The sequence below is a fragment of the Eulemur rufifrons genome, chromosome 6 (genome assembly GCF_041146395.1).
Source record: "Eulemur rufifrons isolate Redbay chromosome 6, OSU_ERuf_1, whole genome shotgun sequence".
In the NCBI taxonomy this organism is placed as follows: domain Eukaryota; kingdom Metazoa; phylum Chordata; class Mammalia; order Primates; family Lemuridae; genus Eulemur; species Eulemur rufifrons.
In genome coordinates this window covers 71,190,133-71,205,393 of record NC_090988.1, presented here as the reverse complement: position 1 = coordinate 71,205,393, position 15,261 = coordinate 71,190,133, and the positions used below count along the sequence as shown (strand labels likewise).

At 32.6% G+C, this 15,261-nt stretch overlaps 1 protein-coding gene across 10 annotated transcripts in view; it reads right to left on the bottom strand.

The window, feature by feature from the left end:
• GAS2 (growth arrest specific 2) overlaps window positions 1-15,261 on the bottom strand; it is a 124,411-nt gene that overhangs the window by 72,333 nt on the left and 36,817 nt on the right. For all 10 annotated transcript variants that reach the window (XM_069469716.1, XM_069469715.1, XM_069469714.1 and 7 more), the window contains exon 4: window positions 8,063-8,204. In XM_069469716.1, the coding sequence (XP_069325817.1) occupies window positions 8,063-8,204 (142 nt within the window). The remainder of the gene's footprint in view (window positions 1-8,062; window positions 8,205-15,261) is intronic.

Genomic DNA, 15,261 nt, shown 5'->3' with positions numbered 1-15,261 from the left:
CTAAGAATAATTTAGTTGCGTCCATTTTTAATCTTTATGTTAATTATTAAGTATTGTATATTTTAGAAGATCAAATAACTGCATATCTTTTGTCAGGATCATTAGAAGGTCAATTTTATTATATTGTGTTTGAACTGAAGCCCTTGTATTGAGTCATATGTACTACTCATTTTAAACATATATATTTGTTTGTATTTTCAAAAGAATCTTCTACTTATACTGAAATTTATAGTGGAAAACGTTTTTACCACTATATCACTGTACCATTAATATGGCTTTTTGCTTTGAGTTAAGGGTAGAAAAAGAGATTGCTATTGCTTTCTTTCCTCTGAACAGTTCTCTTTAAAACAAATAAAAAGCTCTCCAGTCAATGATGATTATTATGTGAAAGGTTTTATCATTGAAGGCTTCTTTTTAAATAATCAAAACCATTTCAAAGAAAAGCATAATGCAGAACACCTCTGGGAAAAGTAACACAGATTTCCATTCAAAAATATGTGGCAAGAGACTCAATCTCACAACCTAGATTCTATAAAAATCTCATGGGCATCAAATGTCAAATGGAATGCTGCTAGCTACAGGAATAGAAAATGAAGCCTTCCACTAAAGCAAGGGGTAGAGTTTCAATGTCATAGAATCTGCAAGGATAAAATGCATTAGACCATGAATGTATAGTTTAACTAAATATATTAAGTTTTAACAGATGGACAGAGAAATAAAAGCATGAAAAATTGTGTTGGCTATTTGGTTTCTACACAGCTAGAGACTACAAGATTCATGGCAATTTTGAAGAAGACTGCTTTTTAGCTTTTTATTTAGGAAAGGAACTTGAAAAGATTATATTTTTGGCTAAATGTTGTTTAATTATAAAAATACCAGAAATGAATAACTGCCTGCCTTCTCAGAGTAGAGAGTGGGTTCTAAACAAGGAGAGTGGTATAGTAGAAGACACAGTAAACTAGAACTCAGAATAATTGGGTTCTATTCAAGGTTGCCTAATTCCCTCATCTCTAAAACAGGTGTCATGCCTTCTACTTGCTCTTCTTTATAATGCAATTATATGGTTAAGGGCACTTGGTACATGGTAAACACTAAATGTTAATTCATTGCAACTAAAGTGCGGTCCACAGACCAATAAGTATTGGTGTCACATGTGAGTTTGTTCGAGATGCAAATTATTGGGCCCAGCCCTACTGATTAGAAACTGCATTTAAAAAAGATTTCCAGGTGATGAGTACATACATCAAAGTTTCATAAGCACTGTATTATACATTATGATAACAAGCATTAGTTAGGATTCCTATATCTATTTTGCTAAAAATATTTAAATGTGCTTTGACATATGAAGCATGTGTAACAAATGTGAAGGATAACAAGGGTGGTGGTACAGATGATGATGAATGGAAGAAAAATAACTTGTACATCCTATTAGCCCTTAATGAATATGATGAGCATTTCTTTCTGCCTGAATCTATAAGATACAAAATAACTTTCTTGCTTCCCAAAAAAGGGATAGTCATAAAGTTCTCCCTATGTCATGGCACCCCGAGTAAGACTCACACAGAAATTTGTGAGTTTAAACGTAAATAACAATTTCAGATAGCAATTTCAGGGCTGTGAAACTGATCTGAGGCTAAGAAGAAGGAGGAAAAAGCGAACAAGAATGGATCTCACAGGCTCATTAATGCTGAGTGTGTGAGTACCCAAATTTCTTAGAATCACTAGTCAGAATGATTTAAAATAGAATATGGGATCCATATAAATTATATAGACAAGGAATGTCCATTCATAATCTCATTACTAGTAATGGAAACTCTTTAGAAGAGAGTGTAGTTAATTGCTTTTTCCCCTAAGTTGAGAAATATACTGGAAGAAGTGCACTTTCTTTCTCCAGCACCCAACAGTCATGTTAAATTAATGGATTAAGTCACTATCATTCAGCACAGCAATCAGAAGCAAGAGTTGTTTCTAAGTTGGTTTATATCTGTATTTTATTATTCCTTTTTTTGAAATGATCCTACAAACATCTAAAATTAGCTCAAATAAAGCATAACTTTCTGTAACACAGGGGCATGATGTTTAGAGATGAATGGAGCTGAATTCAAATTTTAGCTGGACCATTTAGGAGCTGTGTAACATTGGACAAGTTATTTAATTCTCGAAGTCTCAGCTCATTTATAAGTAATGGTGTTGGGAGAGTATATACGGTAGTGTATGTGCACTGAATAGCTACCCTTTATTGAGCATATTGGTACAGTGCAAATTTGACTCTAGAAAAAGTAGAAAGTGGTTTGTTTTCCTAATTAGACCCTGACTCTGTCAACTCCTTGATAAACCTATTATTCCAGGGAGACATTTAGTTCTCTGAATCAAATTCAATATTGTTCTCTCTTACATTTTCCCTGGCATAGGGCAAATGACTAGATATAGAAAGGGTTTTCTGAGTTAAAAAAAAAAATAAATAAAGGTGAATTGAGATGCTAATAAAGTAAGTACTTCATAGAACAAAAGGATGTTTTAAAAAAAGTCTAAAAGAAAATGATCCTGGGAAAGAAATAAAGTGAATATACATAACTCAGAGCTGAGTGTGAATCCTGAAATTGTTTTCCCGCGTTAACACTAATAAAAGTAATATAGCTTTTTTTCCCCACAAAAATACTCTTACAGTCCTCAATATAGACGAGAACAAGAACAAGAACAAAAACAAGAAAGAACAAGAACAAGGGGTGAGTCACCAAACACTCTAAGGCAGGCATAGATTCTTTTTCTGATGCAACAGGTGACTTTAAAGTGTAAAATAGAAAACATAAATGCTTGCAAATCCACACACAATGCTTTCACTTTTGCGCAATATCAAACCAATACTATAGTGAGCTAACGTTTGCCTCTGAAGCAAAATGCTGACTGATGTTCAATAGAACAAAGGATTTTGTAAAACTGTGCTCATCAGAGTGATGCATCAAAAGAAGACAGTACCACACAGGAAACGCCAACACAGAAAGTAAAAATTAAAAAAAAATTATATTCAAACAAATCACACACATTTACATGCTACACAGCAGATAGCAAACCCTTTTCTTGCTGAGTAGATTCTTTCTCAGAGAAATACGTGAAGAAAAGTCAGTGGCCTCCAAATCCTATAATTATCCAATAACATAATGATATTGACACAATTATATCATGCAAAAACGTGTGTATTTTTAAAGTATTTCCCCCATCCCTTTTATTTTTCATCTCCCATCTCACCAGAATATATACATATAGAGCAAAATAAACAAGGCTCTGGAAAGAATTAAATTAACTTGACATTTTCTAAATCAGTGTGCCAATGTAAATTACAAATAATAAAAGACATAAATAATACTATCACTATTTTAGGAAAATGGTTAATTACTTGAAATATCTTGGAAAAAAGTTATGTAAAAGCATCAACTTTATGACTCTTTTTAAGTTTGAAAATAAATTGTAGATTTCTGATCTTAATTTAAATAGTAAAAATGATCCATATAAAAACATTCAAAATTATTTTGGAAAAGGTGGTTAAATTATTTAAATTAACATTTGAAAAATTATTAAATTTACTGTTAGGATGATTATTGATTAATACAGTCTAATAACTTTTACATCTCTGTGAAACTGAAAACATAAGTGCTTTTACACGTAGAGACTTCTAAATATTTTTTAACTCCACAATTAAAAGAAGCTCATCTCTTTTAAAGTAATTATTGGCAGACTATTTTAAGACTGATCAATTGCATGCTTTTAAATTCAAAAAATGATTATGCTCATCTTTTTAACTTAAAGCACAATCTTAAATATTTTAAAGGAATTGAATAAAACCAATTATTGATCTTAATAAATCAGAATCATGAAAAAAGAAATTTCCTCCCATCACTGACTTATATGTAAACATGGTTTGAACAGTAGGGGTCAGGGTGAGCACTGCATGTAGATCCCTAAGTTACAATATGCTCCAGAGAGCATGCAAAAATCTATGTGATCTGTTACTATGCACTATACAATTCCATAGTCACTTGAAGTATCAGTTTAACCTCCTTTATAATATGATGATGTGTAAAATTTTATGTGAATACATAATTTTCTATGCAAATTGGTCCAATTGCATCTTAATATAAAAAATTAATTGTTCATGTTTCAGATTACATGTTGTAACTGTTTACTACCTAAAGTGCATTAACAGATAATTGAAGAAAATGATATCACAACTCAATTACTGTTTATTTTTCTTTAAAATTCTAAATATGGAATTTTATTGTTATATACTGGACATAAATGTATGATTTTATGTTCACAGTATATCACATTTTCCCATATGCTATTTAAGTTTCAAGAATATTATTTTTGGTTGGTATTAATATCTGTGGATGACTAAAGTTTGTTTAAGCTACTATCAAATATCATAGATTCTTGTTATTTTTATTTAAAAAAGTATTTCAATGTATATTGTAAAGCCTAACTCTACTAATTTCCTTTTGAAGTATTTTTAGAAGCAGAACAATTTAATCAAAGTATATGGACACTTCTGAGGTTTTAGATATATAATGTCAAATTGCTCTTCAAAGAAAGCTATCAATTTTCAATTTTTTTCACCGATGTATAAAAGATCCTGTTTTCCTACATACATACCAACACTAAATATGTAGTTTTCTTAATTTTGATAGTTTTTCATAGTTTTTATTTACATTTACCTTATTACTAAGGTATACAACATTTTTATATCTTATTTGGCCTTTTTATAAGTCATTTAGGAATAGGTTCTTCATGACCTTTGTCGATTTTTCTGTTGGTTCATTTTTGAAACACTATTCAGGATATAGTGAACATATGATCTAAGAACCGATATTTCACAGAGAAAAACAATTATCCCTCAAGAATGTCATAGAAGATAAACTACAGGTTATACCCTGTATGTGGCATGGGAATTTATCTGCCAAGAATTAAAAAAAAAAAATGAGAAGCATGAGAGAAGTACATGGAATTAATTGCTCTCCATACTCCCCAGTTCATCCCTAGCACATCTTCCCCTACCCACTAAAATTTCTTGTCATTAGCTGCTGTGGAAAGAGGACAGATTGAGTGAGTTGTGAATCAAGATCCTCTGACAAATAATTGTACAAAAAAGCACTGCAACAGAGGGTAGCATATCAGTTGCCACAAAGATAAGGATGCTTTATGCAGGCAAAGGCCTTTGAATAGCTAAAAACAGAAGCCTCTTCATACACACTCAGTACAGTGATCTACTTTATCATTCATTCAAACACATTTTTTCCCCTTCATCAGGGCATCTTTTCATTTTATTTGCTGTTCAAAACACCAGGACACAAAGGATGTTCTTCATCTTGTGAGCTATTGAAATGAAATCTTGAGGTTAAAAAAAAAGAAAAAGAAAAAATAAACCCTTGCCCTAAATTCCCTTTCAAAAGTAGTGTGAAAAGACATCAAGCAGAGTACACAGTGTTATTGTTGCAAGAAAGTCAATTCTGCAAGTACGGAATCCAAGGCCATCAGCAGTGGCTCAATTGCTTCCTCACCCACAGTGAATAATAAGAAAAATCCAAGGAGAAAGGATTCCACTTGCGGAAATGGAACTTCTCATTGTCCCCTTCCTCCTGATTATCATTAACATCTATGGGCACAGCTGTTTCCTTTCTCTGACTAATCCTAAAGTCAATGCTATAATATTGGCCCCCTTCCACTGCATCCCCAGAGCCTATTATACGTCACCTCAGGTCCTATGCTGAGCAGGAGAAATTTCAAATTTATTTTTTCATTGAGCAGCAAACTAACAAGCCTCACCAGTTGATTTAGTTTGGTATTGAGATTACAAACGGTTTTTAAATTTTATAGCCTTGAAAACTTGGTCTTATTAAACCTTTTTGAATTCGTAAATAAAGTTTAATTACAAGTTAAAAGCTAAGCTGTAATACAGAAGATAATAAAAATCAAAGATTTTTTTTAACAAAATACTCAATAGTTGTATATATAATGTCCAAATTATCATGGACTTTCTTTTTATAATCCCAGGTTTTTTTTTTCAAACAGGATGAAGTAGGCCATCTCAAAGTTCTTGACATAATTTTACATGCTATAGAGTATGTATTTGTATACCAGGGTCATTATATGAATTGCTTTAGACTTTATAGTTTTAGGCTAAAATATATTACTTATTATTTGAAAATATATTACTTACTATTATTTGGGTTTTTAAAAGCCATCAAAGTAAATAATATGCATTACATGTGCACTACAACCTTAAGCTATAGTTCTATTTCTAGCAGAGAAAATTTAGTATTTTCTTGGTGTCCATTGGAAAGTTTTATTAGTTCAAGTCACAAAATAACTCACAGACCTTGAGAAAATTGAGACAAGATCATATTTACACTCATAGCATTCAGTAACCTACTTGGCCTATAGTAGTCACTGAAAAAATGCTTCTTCAATAAAAAGCTATACAATAAACAAATTAACAATAAAGCAGTTTTTCCATATAGTAGTTCTTTGGCAATTCAGGCGAACTGCAGAATTTTAAATCATGTGTCAACACACGCAGTGTGTACTCCTTGTGACTACGATTTGATTATATATTAATAGCTATATATAAATGTACATTTCCTAGGTTTGTTTTTGCAAATAATTCCTCCACACCCCCTTCCTATAATCCTCAGCTCACATAGTTTACTACAAACTTGAAAGTTAAAATCTATTTGTAAAATCACCACTGAACTGAAAAATAGGCGTCATCTACATACACACATACTTTGATGTGAGGAAATGGTAAGAACAATCAAAGTCCGTTTATTTAACGATTATACCAGGAGCACACTCTTGTATACAGCATACTACTGTGCATTTAGTCTGGGAATTTTTTTCAGGTCTAGACTGTTCTTCAGTCTAAATTCACATTATTCTTTTCTTTGCTGAGAGAATTCTTGGAAATTTGGTGGCATTGTTTCCATATCATATCAACTCCTCTTCAAACAAATACAAATTTTCTTAAGCATATAAATGAGTAAGTTTTCAGCTGTTACCATCAATTTCCTAGGTTCCACAGAGGAATATTGTTTTGTGAAGCCTGGGGCAATGGGTATGTTGACTGTTGGAAGGTAATTTGTATAGTTGTTCTTTCTGAAAGATGTCTGGCTTCCTTTGATGTTAATAGTTAATATTACGTGATCTTGTAAATTGATTTTCTTAAGCCTTGGGCAAAAGAACCAAAGCTTTTTCTCCCTAGATGTCTCCTTTCTTTACTTGGTTCCATTTTTAATAATTCTAATATTCTCCACATTAGAGCTGTCCTGTGGTGGAGACCAGATAGGAGTTTTGAACATTTAATCCTAGGGCATCAAGTAGTGTTGAAGCACATAACACTTCAATGTATGTTTTCCTCTAAGAAAATACAAAAGCTCTGTGATCTAGAAGTGGATTTGCCAAAATTCAATCAGTAAACAAACAAACTACAGTAATCTGAGTAGTCGTAGGCACTAAGGTGTCTGTCTTTTATTTCATCATCTTGAATTAGCTCAATATCTTGCTTGCTTGTCTGATTCTTAACTCACTAGAAAAACAGTTAAATAAATGAACTAATAAACTTCAGTTCCAACAAAGATGGAGCTGACTAATGGAAGATAGTGTTTTCATACTTTTGTAGAGTTGAAAAGACAATAGTGTCCTCTGTGGCTAGGACACACACAGGTACACTTCTAATCCAGATTAAAACCTGGTGGCAAAATTTAGCTCTGTGTTTTCCAGATACCCACCAATTTTGCACTAATGGCCCTTATTTTTAGCTTGAAAGAATTGTGCTACTTCTGTTTCTATTCTTTTACCCACGAGGAGACCAATAGAAAGAAGGCATATGCATTTTTCTATCTTCAAAGGGTAAAGTTTACAGTAAACCTTCAAGTCAACAACAAACTCAGATTTTTTTATGTTAATCATCTTTGAAATGACATTACACAAAAAAACTTTTGATGGCTATATGGGCAAAGAGAAAAGATAATTTGACTATTTTATCAGCTAAAATTCTGAAGGAAATACATACCCAAACCTTCTGATTCAAATAGACATGTTTCATCCACCCCTAAATCTCGGCACCAAGATAAGAAATTTGCTGTATTGTCTCGGGCAAAAAAGGAGCCTGAGGGAGCACTCGCTTTGCATGGAATCTTCTTCAATGGCAGACTCTGAAAAATAAAGAAATTCACTCTGGTGGAATATCTGGCAAAGTCATCACAGTGACACATTAAAAACATATTTATGTTTACAATAAAATGCTTTGCAATAATCTCATGTCAGTAAGCAGGTTTGTGAAGAACTATAGAAAAGAAATACAATGCTATACAACTTACCAGGCCTTAAGAGACTATGAAAATCTGTGCCTGACAGCACATAGCCTTTTAGTAACTAGTAGTAAATATACAAAAGTCCCTTTCCTGGCTCGGATTGCCTCTTCTCTCTCTTCTATGATTATCTTTTGGCCTTTTTTTTCACCTAAGCATTCTATCAGTATTTATCACAGAGTATTTATAAATGTATTTCTTATTTGTGAAAGGGGAATGAGAGAAACACAAATATAGTATATAAACATAATATATGTATAACACATATACCTGCATTCTTATATGTGTACATACACACACCCCATAAAAATTATACAAGAATTATAAAGTCAAAAGGGAGCAGAAGTATTTAACATTGCAAATCTCAATCACCAACACCAATAAAGGGAGATATTAAAAATCTTCTAGCAATAACATTCTGAAGTCTTTCTTCCAGAATATTTTCCCTTAAACCACAGCTATGTTACATAATAAAACATAATTCTGGTCTGAACTCTGCTATTTGACCTTGAAAGATATTATTTACATTGGGCATTTCTCTTCTGGGATAAGAAAGTGCTTAACCTAAGGGAGGGTCTGAACCAGGACAGACTTTCCAATTAACCATCTCTCATAAAATTTAAGTCAGGAAATCTCCTTGGCACAATACCAAGCATTACAGATTGTGAAAATTTATTTAATAGAATATAACCTGTTTCCGTGACATTCCATGAAGCTATAGAATATGATTCTATGTGATGTGAAAGACTAAGCCAAGTATTTGGATGATCTGGGCTACATAGAGCTTTGCCTTAAAGAGCAAAAAGATCAAGGGAGAAGCATTTTTTGATCCAAATTTATAAAGAGTATATTCACTATTGACTGTGAACCAACAAACATAACCAAAAAGTTGTTGATTGCTGAGCTCATTTAAAAGAATGAATATAAAAAAAATGTGGCCTTAGTGGACTGGTAAAGTCCTGCTAACATCAAACTCTTACTAGAGTTCTTCACATCCAGGGATTTTGTGGCTGCATAACTAAAACATTCAGATACTACATCACTCAAAGGCTGTGTCTGAGCCAGGCACTGTAGCTCATATGTAATCCCAGCACTTGGGGAGGCTGAGGTGGGGGGGATTGATTGAGGTCAGGAGTTCGAGACCAGCCTGAGCAAGAGGGAGACCTCCATCTTTACAAAAAATAGAAAAATTAGCCAGGCATAGTGGCACATGTCTGTAGTCAGGAGGTTGAGGCAGAAGGATCGCTTGAGCTCAGGAGTTTGAGGTTGCTGTGAACTATGATGATACCACTGCACTCCAGCTGAGGTGACAGAGTGAGATTATGTTGCCAAAAAAAAGAAGTCTATGTCTGTCTAATCTCAAAGATCCTCTCTTGGTTGTAGAGTGAATTTGCTTTAGGGTAGACATAGTCAATGTTTTTGCATAAATATACAAATATTTATACAGATATATATATTTCAGGCACTATATAGATAAATCATATATAGAGTGACCTACATAATGAAATCTCCTTAACTAATTTGATCCAGACATCAGTAATGGTTTTCAAAGGAATGCTTTCCTATGTGAGTTGTAAAAACAATCAGAAATTGCATAGTACGTCTTATTTCTAAAATATTCATGAACATCAATTAGTATTTATTAAAATTAAAATGCATATATCTTTAAATCTATAAATTCACTTCTAAAAATATATTATACAGATATAATAGCATTCGTGCTTAAAATATATGTACAAATATATTTGTTGTAACATTGAATAGGAAAATTAGAAATAAAAATATGCTCAGATGATGGAATAACCTACAATATACAATGAAACTCTATTAAATCATATGAAAATAATAAGACAAGTGTGTATATGTTAAACCAGAAATATTTTCACAATATACTCTTAGGAAAAATAAATTTTAAACAGATATTTGTACCATCATTTCATTTCATGCTGTTTATGTTATATACAAAGTTAAATTGCATATAAATATGTTGTGATATACATATGAATATTTATATGTTTATAGAATCTAAATTTAGGAATAGCTCAAGAAGGACATGCATCAAATTGACAGCAATCACCTTTGAGGAAAAGGATTGATTGATGTATAGAGTGTCATTTACTTCTTATTTTATGTAATTCCAAAAGAAGTAGTAGGATTGTGAGTGACTCTTATATTTTATCAATACCTCAAATAAAAAAATCAAAATAAGTAAACTATGTCAACCAAAATTTTTATAAAAAGGACTTGCTAAAAAAAAAATCTCCAAGAGGAGACTGTAAAACTTTATGATGTAAATAGGGTTAAGATCACCTTTAAGAAAAGAACATAAATAGGCCCAAACACTGCACCATTTTAAACCTACCACCTGTATCCGTTGGGAGGGGAAGGACTTGTGAAACACTTCAAACCAATGAATGAGTTTATATACAGGAAATATAATCTAGGAACTATAAAATATTTGACACAGCTAAGGGCATGCTAAAGGACATAAGGTACATTATCTGTGTGGCAAAAAGGAATAAAATATCCATATGGCACTGGAGAAGCAAGAGATGGATTTGACACTTAATCCACTAAGGGGTGCAATTTGAAAGAATAATCACAAGTCACAAGCCCCTCAAAAATCATTCAGCCCACTCTTTAAGAATTTATGAGAACCACCATCCAGCAAATAAATGAAAATAGCATTTTGCCCCCACAAGCTTGTGGTCTTTACAAAGTCATCTACATATCATATACCACAGTCTGAGTATTAACTTAAAATTCAATGTAATCATATTGAAAGACATGAAAATCATGTTAAGACATATAAAATGAAAGCTGGCTATTGATACTTCATAACTTTGGAATTCCCAACGCAGAGAAATTCAGCAGTAACAATGACCTATTAATAACTACTTGGTATTTAGGTAATTTATTGGGTATTTGCTTCTGCTTTGGAGATGTTAGATTGAATGCCACCAGCTGAAGACTGGGAAATAGTAAACAGTGTGAATGGAAGATTCCAGTCTTCATCCAGACAAAACATTTTATTTGGTAGATTTTTTTTTAAGTCATCCTATTATTCCAAATGATTTGTGAACCCTCACACAAAGTACCTATAAAGTCCATCATATATAACTAATCTCTACTCACCAGGAATTCAAAAGAGAACCTCCACATATAGCTCACCTGATAGGTTTCACATATTAGTTTTCCCTTTACTGTTCAACTCTCAATTCCTACAGCATTTAAATTATATACAATCTTTAATTGTTTAATCATGAAAGTTTTTCCAAAAATGCTATTACATATTATGCCCTCAAAAACTGATTGCTAGGTGAAGGAATAAATGGTTAGACTTGACCCCTCAAATTGGATCAAAATCAACTTGAAGGCAGGACCAAATACTCTGTATTTATGTTCTAATATACACAAGGGACATGTTTCCAGGGCCTTCAAAATCCAGTAAACTTATAGCATAGCTATACATAAAATGCTTCCCATAAATTCCAAAAAGCTTAACTGATAAATTTAAGTAATACCTTCACATCTGTTTTTAAAATTACTGAATATGAAATTATGAGTAGAGAACAGTTAAGCTGAACTAAAATTGAGCAGAAATTTAGGCTTGCTCACTCACTAGCAAAAGTCTTGCTATTGTACACCAGCCTTTGTGGTGTGGGATTCAACATTCTGTGTTAGCAAAATGAGAAATTACTACCAATAAGCCATTGGGATTATGTGCAAGCAATCGATAGGTACATATTAAATTTTCTAATATCAAGACTCTCATGTTATCTTTGTATCTCTCAGTGGGATTAATCCAAGATATGTACTTATAGTCACTAAAATACTTACAGATTGGTTGATTAACCTACAAGAGAAGAGTCATGCATTCTAAAAGTGTGCCCCCATTCCCTTCAGGCAACAACCAAGATTGGTTGCAATAAAAAGAAAGAATTCAAATTTTCTTCCAAAGGCTTTGAATTCAATCCACTGCCTCTCAGGTTAATCACCAGCGAGGGCCATAAAGTCCAATTACCTGAGTTCAAACTCAGTTATATCATCTTTGTGCTATGATGTCTTGGGAAATGTATTTAAAGTCTACATCACAGTCTCCTTTTCTATACAATGAACATAGAAAGCAATGCACACCCTGTTGGCCATGTGTATGTGAGTGTAAATTAAATCACATAAATGAAATTTATTAGTAAGGAGTCAATAAAGGTCATCAATTTAAGTAAAAACCTAATGAATTACCTATGATTTCCTTCTTTCATATTTTCTTGTCAACATTGCATTCTCTCCATTATGGGTACAAGAATTCAGTAAAGGAATGGCAAACAATTTACTTCTTCCCATCTTCACCCTAAATTTGAACCTTACTTTTAGAAGAGTTTTCTAATAGAATTTTCTGTAATAATGGAAACGTTCTCTATCTCTTACTAACCAATGTGGAAACCACTAGAGGCTATTGAGCATTTGAACTGTGTTGTGCCTGGAGAACTTATTTTATTTATCAACTTAAATTCAAATAGCCACATGTGGCCAGTAGCTATCATATTAGACACACATTCATAGAGGGGAAAGTAAAGCCATTATTAGGGGTTTTATAGACTAATATTTGATTACTTGACTAGCTTCCTTCTCAACCTCTTCATGTTTCTCAACTCCCTTCAAATCCAGTAGTTCCCCTGGTATGAGACATACAACTGTTATTTTCAAAGGTTTTTATATGCTTCAGTGTTCAACATAAGTGTGTCCTAATTATGGTGTCATGGGTGGCACAGCTTCAAAAGGGCAGCAGTAACTAATTCTGTTTATAATATTATAATAATCTGCACATGGAGAACCAGGATGTTATTTAGCATTCTACTGCCACAGTGTTAAATGTAGTGTTTTCCACCTAAAAGGTAATGACTTGCTGTTTTCTGAAACTCTTGGTGGGGTAGTGAAGGAGGGAACTAATATTGTGAGTGCCTACCACACTCCAAGCACAGAACAGTTAGTTTCATATGGATTTTCCTATTTAAGTCTCAAAAAACACCACCATAAATTAGGTAGGTAAGAGTATCATCATTTTCCAGATGAAGAAACTGAGCTTATACACAGTTCAAATCAAATCATTCAGCCTCTCATGCCCATACACTTGTAGCTATTCCATGATAGCTCACCAATGCCTTGAATTTAATATACTTCAGCATTTGATTTATTTCCCAAATTTTTGGCCAGGCAGCATTAAAATAAAGAATTATGTATTCTATTTTATCTATGCAAGACAGAGTAGAAAAAAAGACTGAGAGAGTGGCATCTTTAGTTCCCTGTATGCTGTAGACTGCAAATTTAATACTAGTAGTTTAAATTCATTCTTCACAAAAGTTTGAGTCACATTATTCCCCTTGATTATATCAAGTAGACATTTCAGATATAAAACAGAAGAGATACATAAAAGAAGACGTGGCACTTGCCAAGAACCAATATTTTTCCTTTTCCAAAGGGTATATGAATGTACTGTTCAAATATGCAGGCAATAAAGTCACTCTTTCCATGATAGAATTAATGTTTCCACTTGTATTCCCTTGCTACCTTTACTTTCACTATATATTTTATTGAAAAATAATCTCTTTCAGTAAAATTATTGCATTGAACATTCACAGTATTAAGGTATCTAAACATAACTACCAAATGACTTTAGAAATGATGAAAATATAGTCTTTAAGACCAAAATTACAAAAATTTTTTAAAGAAAGAAAAAAACCTTTCTGTTACCCTAACTCTCTCTTGGGAACTCTACAATAAGACCTAAAAATATATTTATATATAAGGTTTCTCACAGCAGAGTTTTGGTGTACCTTTCTTCCTCTACAATCATGAGAATAAACATTTAAATAAAAAGTTAGCAAATATATGAGGCATTTTTAATTATGTGAAATCATCTCTGGCATAATGTAAAATGATGTTTGGAATGAAGGTCAAATCTAGTCCTCAAACTTCAGGCATAAAAGGTGTGATGGACAAGAAAAGTTACTATGTAAATGAGTTGAAAACTTATGTCTACTCAAAAACCTGCCCATGGATATTTATAGCAGCTTTATGCATATTTTTCAAAAGTTGGAAGCAACCAAGAAAGACTTCATTAGCTGAATAATAAACAGTTGTACAACTAGACAGTGAAATATTATTCAGTGCTAAAAAAGAAATGAACAACAAGCCATGACAAGACATGGAGGAACCTTAAATGCATATTACGAAGCAAAAGAAGCCAATTAAAAAAAAGACTACATTCTATATGATTCCAACTGTATGACAATCTGGAAAAGACATAGCTATGAAGACAATAAAAAGATCAGAGGTTAGCAGGGAGCAAAGAATAAAAAGGCTGAGTACAAAAAATTTTAGGTCAGTGGAATTATTCTGTATGATACTATATTGATAGGTACATGTTATTATACATTTGTCAAAACCCATAGAATGTTTAGCACTAAGAGTGAACCCTAATGCAATCTATGGACTTTGGGTGATAATGATGAGTTAATGTAGGTTCATCAACTGTTAATAAATGTACCATTCTGGTGTACTTTCCACTCAACTTTGCTGGGAATCTAAAACTTCTCTAATATATGAAATCTAAGAAAAGTCCAATTCATAAAAGCAGAAAGTAGAATGGTGATTGCCAGAGACTGGCAGAAGGGGGTTGGGGAACAGAGAGATGTTGGTCAAGGGAACAAAGTTTCAATTACACAGGATGAATAAATTCTGGAGATTATTGTACAGCATGATGACTATAGTTGATAAACATGTATTATATTTTTGAAAATTGCTAGGATAGAAGATGTTAAGTGTTCTCACCACAAAAAAAATAAGTATGTAAGGTGATGGATATTTTAATTACCTTGATATAACCATTTCACAATGTTTA